This window comes from Oncorhynchus masou, chromosome 29 (genome assembly GCF_036934945.1).
Source record: "Oncorhynchus masou masou isolate Uvic2021 chromosome 29, UVic_Omas_1.1, whole genome shotgun sequence".
NCBI classification, from domain to species: domain Eukaryota; kingdom Metazoa; phylum Chordata; class Actinopteri; order Salmoniformes; family Salmonidae; genus Oncorhynchus; species Oncorhynchus masou.
This window is the reverse complement of record NC_088240.1, coordinates 86,547,483-86,559,222: the sequence shown is the minus strand read 5'-3', so window position 1 is coordinate 86,559,222 and position 11,740 is coordinate 86,547,483. Positions and strand designations below refer to the sequence as shown.

The 11,740-nt window shown below is 44.6% G+C and overlaps 1 protein-coding gene across 2 annotated transcripts; it reads left to right on the top strand.

Moving 5' to 3' along the window:
* The first annotated feature begins 8 nt into the window (after positions 1-8).
* On the top strand, positions 9-10,862 carry LOC135520894 (pachytene checkpoint protein 2 homolog). Of its 2 annotated transcripts, XM_064946729.1 has the most exons (14): positions 9-87; positions 514-607; positions 1,035-1,185; positions 2,063-2,189; positions 2,296-2,351; positions 2,568-2,658; positions 2,904-2,976; positions 3,234-3,297; positions 3,461-3,547; positions 6,373-6,479; positions 7,343-7,496; positions 9,307-9,419; positions 9,563-9,632; positions 9,830-10,862. In XM_064946729.1, the coding sequence occupies exons 1-14, from the start codon at positions 12-14 to the stop codon at positions 9,923-9,925; spliced, it is 1,359 nt and encodes a 452-aa protein (XP_064802801.1). In that variant the 5' UTR covers positions 9-11; the 3' UTR covers positions 9,926-10,862. The 2 variants fall into 2 exon arrangements, with proteins under 2 accessions (XP_064802801.1, XP_064802802.1); XM_064946730.1 differs by lacking the exon at positions 9-87 and having other exon boundaries at positions 514-587.
* The last annotated feature ends 878 nt before the right edge of the window (positions 10,863-11,740 follow it).

Here is an 11,740-nt window from a genome sequence, read left to right as displayed (position 1 = left end):
TTCCCACAACAATGCATCTACTTCAGGTTCAACAAAACTGCGCGCTAAATTCGAGTGACGTTCAGTCGATTCCGTACCAAAACGAAGGTAAGCCATTTTTGTGTAAACTTCTTGAATTAAAGCTTAACAAAAATAAATGACGATTCGTAATAGCTGTATTACACACGTAACACTAGTAACATCACTTGCTAGTGAGATCTAGCAACAGAATATAGCGTGTCACTGCGAATTTAACTAGTAATGTTGGTGTAGCTCGCGAACATTAGCTAGGTAGCTAAATGCTGTGAGCTTGATGCTTTGCATTGAATGTGTTGTTGTCATACTAGCTAGCTAATTATACTTATTTTGTTGTTAGTTGTGAAGGCAGATAGTAGATAAGTACTTCTTATGCATGTTGGTGATGTCAACATGTCATGTGTACTGCTGCCGAGACATTACATTAGACTGAGCAAGGAGTTTTTGTATTTCCACCCGAAAATGATTTAATTTTGACATACATTTTAATCTCTGAAGGTATGGAGGGCGACAGAATGGAGGTAGGGGATCTGAAGCAGAACCCCAACGACACGAACAACATCCATGTGGAGGTTCACGTCAAATCTACCAGGTTCTAACTAGCTAGTGTATCTTTAAAAGCTCTATTCACACTGAACTAGTATTACAGTACTAGGGAATGAAAATGAAAGTGTCCCAAATGGCACCCTGTTCCCTATATAGTGCACTACTTTTGGAAAAGGCCCTCCTTAAATAGTGGGGCCTATCAGCCCTTGTCAAGAGTAGTGCACTATATAGGGAATAAGGTTGCCATTTTGGACACTGTCCATTATGTAATGATTTACCCCAGCATGTTAGTCTTTTCAAAGTTGTATTCATGACATGCTTCCATTCCTTTCTCCTTGTCCCTAACAACACTGCTCGCTGTCGCTCTCTGCTTCGTTGTCGCTCTCTGTCTCTCTCGCTCTGTCTCTCTCCTCTGTCTCGCTCTCTCTCTCTCTCCTCTGTCTCTCTCTCTCTGCGTATTACACTGACTACAGCACTGCCAAGAGGTCTGACGTGAAGATGCACGTCTTGACCCTGCTGAACCGTCATCGGATGGTGTTCGGGGCCTTCAGGTGGACAGAGTTTGACGAAGACTTCCTTATCAAACACGTCCAATCAGTGGCCATAGTGGACGCTGAGAGAAAAGTAAAGTACTATGACAGCCTGACGGCATTTACTGTTGTTCTCACTCTTTTTTTCCTCTCTCTCTCTCTCTCCCTCCCTCTCTCTCTCTTTGTCTCTCTCTTTGTCTGTCTCTCTCTCTGTCTCTCTCTCTGTCTCTCTCTCTGTCTCTCTGTCTCTCTCTCTCTCTGCTTGAGATAAATAATGTCCCGTAGGAACTCATAAGCACAGACAGTCTTAGTGGCTCATTAATTAAACAAATTCAGCTGTATGTTGATGCATCATGGGGAGGTTCATGTCAAATCTACCAGGTTCTAACTAGCTAGTGTATCTTAAAAAGCTCTATTCACACTGAACTAGTATTACAGTACTAGGGAATGAAAATGAAAGTGTCCCAAATGGCACCCTGTTCCCTATATAGTGCACTACTTTTGGATGGGTATAGTCGGGTGGGTATAATTTGTGGAACTGGTTGCCAACAAACAACACATACAAAGTTGTATAGAGGCAGAATAAGATACCGGGTAGGGAGTGGGCTATTTCATTACGTTTTTCAATCACCACGTTTATTCCTGAAAACTGTCTGTCCTCACTCTGGTAGCCTCTGGACAAACATTAAGAATAAGCTGCGTGGTGAGTTGATGCCTATTGGGCAGCTAGTTATCTAGGTGACTTGATCATATTACTTTGTGTGCGTTGTTTGTTGGCAACCTTGTACTTGCAACGTTTTTGGAACAGATTCCTGTTGGAACGTTCCACAAACTATACCCACCCGGATGAGTCCCAAATGTCACCCTATTCCTTATCCAGTGCACTACTTTAGACCTGAGCCCTGGTATATATAAAAAACAGTAGTGCACTAAGACACATGTCTGATGTTTGGGTTGTTTTCCTCATACAGCCCATAGATCTGAAGAGCTGCAGTCTGTCCATCCACATCTTCACTCTGAATGATGACGGGCCCAGCACTCTGAACCTGGAGGAGGAGGAGGAGCTCTCTGCAGCCAATCACTGGCTCTTACCAGCCGGTGGGCGGGCCCATGTTAACAGAGATTCTACTAATTGACTGTTCTATATGTAGTTCTATGGTTGCCAGGGTTGACGTTTTCTTACTCCCATGTGTGTGTTTTTCAGCTGAGTTCCATGGCATCTGGGAGAGTCTGGTCTATGAGAGCGGGGTCAAAACACAAGTAAGAAACATTTAGGATACGTTCCAAATGGTACCCTACGGGCCCCATAGGGCTCTGGTCAAAAGTAGTCCACTACATAGGGCATACGGCTCCATTTGGGAATCATCCTCAATAACCTTGTGTTATTAACGGAGTGTTATAGAGCGATGTCAGTGGTACTACATTGATGGAATTATTCTACCTCCATCCTGTTGTCTTTCTCTTTTCCCCTCTAAGCTCTTGGATTACGTCTCAACCACAATTTACTTCTCTGACAAAAACGTGGACAGCAACCTGATCTCATGGAACCGAGTTGTTCTGCTTCATGGTAACAGAAGCAGGACCTTGATAACTTGACACATGAATATAATAATACATGTGATATTATGATATAATACGATAATATAATATAGTAGTAACTTTGATATTGATGTATAATATCTTATGATTATTCCAATATGCTGTATATAATATGCCTCAAATATGGATGTGTCAACTATAATGCGTATACATGTGATATCTGTAAAAAGCGATATGATTTAGATTGTGTGTCTATATTTGTGTTCACGTTAGGACCCCCGGGCACAGGGAAGACGTCTTTGTGTAAAGCTCTGGCCCAGAAGCTGTCAATCCGACTATCGAACCGGTAAGAGAGAGCTCTCACTCTGAGGAAAGGGCTTTGGCAGGATCTTGTTGGAGAATGTTTTTCACCACCTCTAGCCATTCCACCCACCACGTACTGTATTCCCAAACGTAAATGTACATATTGTCCTGGTTTTACCTTGTATTTTAACTTGAATGTTTTATTCTCTATTAATCAATGCAATATCCATGTAATTCAGTGTCTTATGACATCCATATGGGTCCTATAAACTTTAACTTCCTGTCCTGTTCTTCCTGCAGGTACTCTTACGGGCAGTTTGTTGAAATCAACAGCCACAGTTTGTTCTCCAAGTGGTTCTCTGAGGTACAGTTGGCTCTTCCTGCTTCCTGTTACATGTCTCATTGAATTTAATGGAATAAACATTATTAATCCCACAAGGGGAAATCGGATTTGTCCACAGCATCAACATGTATAAATGATTATTGGTATTGTTTGACTGAAAACATGTAATGTGTCTGTCTTCCAGAGTGGTAAACTGGTCACTAAGATGTTCCAGAAGATTCAACAGCTGATAGATGACAAGCAGGCTCTGGTGTTTGTTCTCATTGATGAGGTAAATCAGGCTCGGGTGTTTGTTCTCATTGATGAGGTAAAGCAGGCTCTGGTGTTGGTTCTCATTGATGAGGTAAAGCAGGCTCTGGTGTTTGTTCTCATTGATGAGGTAAAGCAGGCTCTGGTGTTTGTTCTCATTGATGAGGTAAAGCAGGCTCTGGTGTTGGTTCTCATTGATGAGGTAAAGCAGGCTCTGGTGTTTGTTCTCATTGATGAGGTAAAGCAGGCTCTGGTGTTTGTTCTCATTGATGAGGTAAAACAGGCTCTGGTGTTGGTTCTCATTGATGAGGTAAAGCAGGCTCTGGTGTTTGTTCTCATTGATGAGGTAAATCAGGCTCTGGTGTTTGTTCTCATTGATGAGGTAAAGCAGGCTCTGGTGTTTGTTCTCATTGATGAGGTAAAGCAGGCTCTGGTGTTGGTTCTCATTGATGAGGTAAATCAGGCTCTGGTGTTTGTTCTCATTGATGAGGTAAAGCAGGCTCTGGTGTTTGTTCTCATTGATGAGGTAAAGCAGGCTCTGGTGTTTGTTCTCATTGATGAGGTAAAGCAGGCTCTGGTGTTCTCATTGATGAGGTAAAGCAGGCTCTGGTGTTTGTTCTCATTGATGAGGTAAAGCAGGCTCTGGTGTTGGTTCTCATTGATGAGGTAAATCAGGCTCTGGTGTTTGTTCTCATTGATGAGGTAAAGCAGGCTCTGGTGTTTGTTCTCATTGATGAGGTAAAGCAGGCTCTGGTGTTTGTTCTCATTGATGAGGTAAATCAGGCTCTGGTGTTTGTTCTCATTGATGAGGTAAAGCAGGCTCTGGTGTTTGTTCTCATTGATGAGGTAAAACAGGCTCTGGTGTTGGTTCTCATTGATGAGGTAAAGCAGGCTCTGGTGTTTGTTCTCATTGATGAGGTAAATCAGGCTCTGGTGTTTGTTCTCATTGATGAGGTAAAGCAGGCTCTGGTGTTTGTTCTCATTGATGAGGTAAAGCAGGCTCTGGTGTTGGTTCTCATTGATGAGGTAAATCAGGCTCTGGTGTTTGTTCTCATTGATGAGGTAAAGCAGGCTCTGGTGTTTGTTCTCATTGATGAGGTAAAGCAGGCTCTGGTGTTTGTTCTCATTGATGAGGTAAATCAGGCTCTGGTGTTTGTTCTCATTGATGAGGTAAAGCAGGCTCTGGTGTTTGTTCTCATTGATGAGGTAAAGCAGGCTCTGGTGTTGGTTCTCATTGATGAGGTAAATCAGGCTCTGGTGTTTGTTCTCATTGATGAGGTAAAGCAGGCTCTGGTGTTTGTTCTCATTGATGAGGTAAAGCAGGCTCTGGTGTTTGTTCTCATTGATGAGGTAAATCAGGCTCTGGTGTTTGTTCTCATTGATGAGGTAAAGCAGGCTCTGGTGTTTGTTCTCATTGATGAGGTAAATCAGGCTCTGGTGTTTGTTCTCATTGATGAGGTAAAGCAGGCTCTGGTGTTTGTTCTCATTGATGAGGTAAAGCAGGCTCTGGTGTTTGTTCTCATTGATGAGGTAAAGCAGGCTCTGGTGTTGGTTCTCATTGATGAGGTAAAGCAGGCTCTGGTGTTTGTTCTCATTGATGAGGTAAAGCAGGCTCTGGTGTTTGTTCTCATTGATGAGGTAAAGCAGGCTCTGGTGTTTGTTCTCATTGATGAGGTAAAGCAGGCTCTGGTGTTGGTTCTCATTGATGAGGTAAAGCAGGCTCTGGTGTTTGTTCTCATTGATGAGGTAAAGCAGGCTCTGGTGTTTGTTCTCATTGATGAGGTAAAGCAGGCTCTGGTGTTGGTTCTCATTGATGAGGTAAAGCAGGCTCTGGTGTTTGTTCTCATTGATGAGGTAAAGTATGAATAGCCTACAACAGTGGTCCAGAGCTTTTCCTGGTCAGGTCAGGAACAACTCCAGGCCCCAGTTAACTCCTACACATGTAACTGCAGGGTCTAGTTAACTCCTACACATGTAACTGCAGGGTCTAGTTAACTCCTACACATGTAACTGCAGGGTCTAGTTAACTCCTACACATGTAACTGCAGGGTCTAGTTAACTCCTACACATGTAACTGCAGGGTCTAGTTAACTCCTACACATGTAACTGCAGGGTCTAGTTAACTCCTACACATGTAACTGCAGGGTCTAGTTAACTCCTACACATGTAACTGCAGGGTCTAGTTAACTCCTACACATGTAACTGCAGGGTCTAGTTAACTCCTACACATGTAACTGCAGGGTCTAGTTAACTCCTACACATGTAACTGCAGGGTCTAGTTAACTCCTACACATGTAACTGCAGGGCCCAGTTAAAGCCTACACATGTAACTGCAGGGTCCAGTTAAAGCCTACACATGTAACTGCAGGGCCCAGTTAAAGCCTACACATGTAACTGCCGGGCCCAGTTAAAGCCTACACATGTAACTGCAGGGCCCAGTTAAAGCCTACACATGTAACTGCAGGGCCCAGTTAAAGACTACACATGTAACTGCCGGGCCCAGTTAAAGCCTACACATGTAACTGCAGGGCCCAGTTAAAGCCTACACATGTAACTGCAGGGCCCAGTTAAAGCCTACACATGTAACTGCAGGGCCCAGTTAAAGCCTACACATGTAACTGCAGGGCCCAGTTAAAGCCTACACATGTAACTGCAGGGCCCAGTTAAAGCCTACACATGTAACTGCCGGGCCCAGTTAAAGCCTACACATGTAACTGCAGGGCCCAGTTAAAGCCTACACATGTAACTGCAGGGCCCAGTTAAAGCCTACACATGTAACTGCAGGGCCCAGTTAAAGCCTACACATGTAACTGCCGGGCCCAGAATAACTCTGTGTTTGATGCCCAGGTGGAGAGTCTGACGGCAGCACGGAAAGCCTCCCAGGCCGGAACGGAACCCTCCGACGCCATCCGAGTGGTCAACTCTGTCCTCACACAGCTGGACCAGATCAAGCGGTCAGTCAGACATGTTCAGTTCGTCTGCTGTGGTGGGTCACACATTAAACCCCATAGATTCAGAGGCAACAGCTCATGGAAGCTCTGTTTAACATGGCTTCCTATTACTGGTCAACAGTAGTGCACCATATAGGGAATAGGGGGCCATTAGCCTTATAGGCCTTGGTCAAAAGTAGTGCACTATATAGAGAATAGGGGGCCATTAGCCTTATAGGCCTTGGTCAAAAGTAGTGCACTATATAGAGAATAGGGGGCCATTAGCCTTATAGGCCTTGGTCAAAAGTAGTGCACTATATAGGGAATAGGGGGCCATTAGCCCTATAGGCCTTGGTCAAAAGTAGTGCACTATATAGATAATAGGGGGCCATTAGCCTTATAGGCCTTGGTCAAAAGTAGTGCGCTATATAGAGAATAGGGGGCCATTAGCCTTATAGGCCTTGGTCAAAAGTAGTGCACTATATAGGGAATAGGGGGCCATTAGCCCTATAGGCCTTGGTCAAAAGTAGTGCACTATATAGGGAATAGGGGGCCATTAGCCTTATAGGCCTTGGTCAAAAGTAGTGCACTATATAGGGAATAGGGGGCCATTAGCCCTATAGGCCTTGGTCAAAAGTAGTGCACTATATAGATAATAGGGGGCCATTCGCCTTATAGGCCTTGGTCAAAAGTAGTGCACCATATAGGGAATAGGGGGACTTTAGCCCTATAGGCATTGGTCAAAAGTAGTGCACTATATAGGGAATAGGGACCCATTTGGGATACATCCATGTTCTCTACAAGCGGCTGTGGGATTCTACCACTTCATGCTCCAGTGTGTTGGTGTGTATGTCGTTTAGCCCAGCTGATCTTCCTGTATATCCCAGGCATCCCAATGTTGTGATCCTGACCACCTCCAACGTGACAGAGAAGATAGACCTGGCGTTTGTGGACAGAGCTGACATCAAGCAGTACATTGGTCCTCCGTCTGTAGAGGGCATCTTCAACATCTATCTGTCCTGCCTGGAGGAACTGATGAAGGTAACAACACACCCACATCTCTCTGTCCTGTCTGGAGGAACTGATGAAGGTAACAACACACCCACATCTCTCTGTCCTGTCTGGAGGAACTGATGAAGGTAACAACACACCCACATCTATCTGTCTGGAGGAACTGATGAAGGTAACAACACACCCACATCTCTCTGTCCTGTCTGGAGGAACTGATGAAGGTAACAACACCCCCACATCTCTCTGTCCTGTCTGGAGGAACTGATGAAGGTAACAACACACCCACATCTCTCTGTCCTGTCTGGAGGAACTGATGAAGGTAACAACACACCCACATCTCTCTGTCCTGCCTGGAGGAACTGATGAAGGTAACAACACCCCCACATCTCTCTGTCCTGCCTGGAGGAACTGATGAAGGTAACAACACCCACATCTCTCTGTCCTGTCTGGAGGAACTGATGAAGGTAACAACACACCCACATCTCTCTGTCCTGTCTGGAGGAACTGATGAAGGTAACAACACACCCACATCTCTCTGTCCTGCCTGGAGGAACTGATGAAGGTAACAACACACCCACATCTCTCTGTCCTGTCTGGAGGAACTGATGAAGGTAACAACACCCCCACATCTCTCTGTCCTGTCTGGAGGAACTGATGAAGGTAACAACACACCCACATCTCTCTGTCCTGCCTGGAGGAACTGATGAAGGTAACAACACACCCACATCTCTCTGTCCTGTCTGGAGGAACTGATGAAGGTAACAACACACCCACATCTCTCTGTCCTGCCTGGAGGAACTGATGAAGGTAACAACACACCCACATCTCTCTGTCCTGCCTGGAGGAACTGATGAAGGTAACAACACACCCACATCTATCTGTCCTGCCTGGAGGAACTGATGAAGGTAACAACACACCCACATCTCTCTGTCCTGTCTGGAGGAACTAATGAAGGTAACAACACACCCACATCTCTCTGTCCTGTCTGGAGGAACTGATGAAGGTAACAACACACCCACATGTGAGTTTAATGAATACAGTAGGTCCTCTTTGGGAATAATAACACTGAGTTGTCCGTAACTTTGAAATGTGCTGAGAAATGTGTCCGTCTGTGACTCTGGGGTTTGTAACTGTTGCGTTTCTACCGATGGATACAGTGACTTACTAGTCCAACGCTCTAACCACTAGGCTACCCTGCCGCCCAGTGACTTACTAGTCCAACGCTCTAACCACTAGGCTACTCTGCCGCCCAGTGACTTACTAGTCCAACGCTCTAACCACTAGGCTACCCTGCCGCCCAGTGACTTACTAGTCCAACGCTCTAGCCACTAGGCTACTCTGGCGCCCAGTAACTTACTAGTCCAACGCTCTAACCACTAGGCTACCCTGCCGCCCAGTGACTTACTAGTCCAACGCTCTAACCACTAGGCTACTCTGCCGCCCAGTGACTTACTAGTCCAACGCTCTAACCACTAGGCTACCCTGCCGCCCAGTGACTTACTAGTCCAACGCTCTAACCACTAGGCTACTCTGCCGCCCAGTGACTTACTAGTCCAACGCTCTAACCACTAGGCTACTCTGCCGCCCAGTGACTTACTAGTCCAACGCTCTAACCACTAGGCTACTCTGCCGCCCAGTGACTTACTAGTCCAACGCTCTAACCACTAGGCTACTCTGCCGCCCAGTGACTCTGACAAGTTATTGAGGAGTCCCTTACACTGACACGTTTGTGTTCAGTACCAGGTCTTCACAAAGGTGTTGTACCGAAACATCAACAGAGGTAAAAAAATAAAAAATAATCACGTGTGAGTTATTTTTCCTTTTTCTACGTTGTGTGTAGTGCCAGATCGTGTACCCCAGACAGCCACTGCTCACCATGTTTGAGCTGGAGACCATGGGCTTCAGGGAGAGCAAGGTGTCAGAGCTCAGCCTGGTTCTCAGGGACATCGCCATGTGAGTCCCAGCCCTCCGTAGCGTTGACGTTCATAGCTCAGACCTGCCACCGAGCTACTACCCTTGAGAAGTGTGTGGATTGGATTGTATCGGAGTAGAATTGAAAGATGTTTTGTGCTTATTTCTCTTGTCGACTGTTCCAGAAAGAGTAAAGGTTTTAGTGGCAGAGCGCTGAGGAAACTACCCTTTTTGGCCCATGCTCTTTTTGTGAAGGTTTGTAAACGTTTTCAAATGTTTCACGCAGCATGCAAACAGTTAAAAAAAACAAAAATAAAACATTTTAAACATTAATTCAATGGGAAGATATTTTTTATCTAAAATAAACTGTAGTATTTTCATATGGAAAGAGTGCTACTCATTGCGTTCCTATGCAACAACAATCTGACTTGCCTATGATTCCTTGTTACCAGACCCCGACAGTGGCCCTGGAGAGGTTCCTGGAGGCCATGGACCTGGCAGTGGACAAACAGATAGAGGAGAGGGACAACCTGGCCAACTGTCTGTGATCTACAGGGACACTGTCTCAAATAGCACCCTATACCCTTTATAGTGTCTGTAGGGATCTGGTCAAAAGTAGTGTGCTAAATATGGAATAGGGTGCCATTTGGGACCTGTCTCAGACAGTCTGCACCTGTTTTACCCAACGCTTGATGGAAACGGTCTCCTGGTATTTCATGTACATTTTATTTCCTGGTTAAATAATATACATTTTCTAATCATATTTTTCTAACCACTCAACGTTGACCCATTTAGTTTTCTCCCAGACAGTGTGTTTTACCACTAGAGTACTATATTAAAGATGGCAGCCATCAACCAGTCGGTCATGTTCTGTGGAGACTTCCTGAAGCTTGTGTTGCGACTGCCGAGCGTCATCAACATTCTCAGCACATTTGAAAAAGCAACAGTATTAAGCCTGAGATGCAGTCCTCTCTTGATACGTGTGACTTTACGGCTTTAATTTCCTGACCCAAGACGGCGTGTCCCGAATGGCACCCGATGATCCCTGTGCATTGCACTACTTTGGACCGTGACCCATAGGACTATGGTCAAGCGTAGTGCACTATATGAGGGAATAGGGTGCGATGTGGGAGACGCCCCATATGTTGTTTACAGCACATGTACTCATTACTCTGTCTGCTTGTCTGATGTTTTCTATGTGAGCTTGCTGTTTCCTATACGTTTCAATAGGTGCTATTAGAAACACAGCCTTTCTGCTATTGTAAATGAATGCAAATGTCCCAAATAGAAGAGCTTCAATGGAAATGTACAAATTCTGATTTAATTTCTAATCCCGTGGATGTTTTTTTTTTGATACTCAAGGATGTTCCATGTATTGTGTGTTGCCATCATATGGTCTCTTCATTTAAACTCAGGATACACATGTTCATAACTGACCTTGTTTATTTATATATAAAACATTGGATTATTCAACTCTTTAAAACACCCTTTGACTCATTTTGAGTTTGTCAAATACACTGCCCACATGATAAACATGTGATTTCATCATGATTGGCTAACAGGTCATATTCATTTGTGCACTCTGTAGCAAAACCTTTTGCAACGGAAGCGTTACTCCAAGTACTCTAATCTACAATGTGATGTCAAAGATTCTGTTGCAAAACATTTTTATTTGGTGCACTAATGAATATAACCCTCTGTTTCTGAATGAGCCCAGACCTGCCTTCCTCCTGATGAATACAAGCCCAGATTCCCCCAGGGTGAAATTCCCCTTTAAAGTGTGAAGGGGGAAAACGTGTCTTGCAGAACCCAATGCCCAGTGCTGTTTGACCACTGGGTGGCGGTATAACTCAGTTCACCTCCAACCCTGTAATGAACTTTAATGGCCTTCTGTTTGCTCTGTAACTGATATCTAACATCTATATACCTTTATTAACATGGAGCCATAGCTTTGTATTCCCTGCAGAAATTCAACAAGGAGAATTTAAATTAAACCGACTACTGATCATTTGAACACAAACCTTTCTGATTGGTACAGTAGAACATTATCAACTGATGCTGAGTTACAGTAACTTCCTGTTGTACAGCTCACTGATGACTGATCATAACAATACTGTAGTTTACTGTATGACCTAAAGACCAGTCTGGATACCTTGTTATCTCTGCTGCTTTCCTAATGGCACCCTATTCCCTATATAGTGCACTCTACAGGGAATAGATCACACTGCACTATATAGGGAATAGGGTGCACTGCACTATACAGGGAATAGGGTGCACTGCACTGTACAGGGAATAGGGTATACTGTACTATATAGGGAATAAGGTATACTGTACTATACAGGGTATAGGGTATACTGTACTAT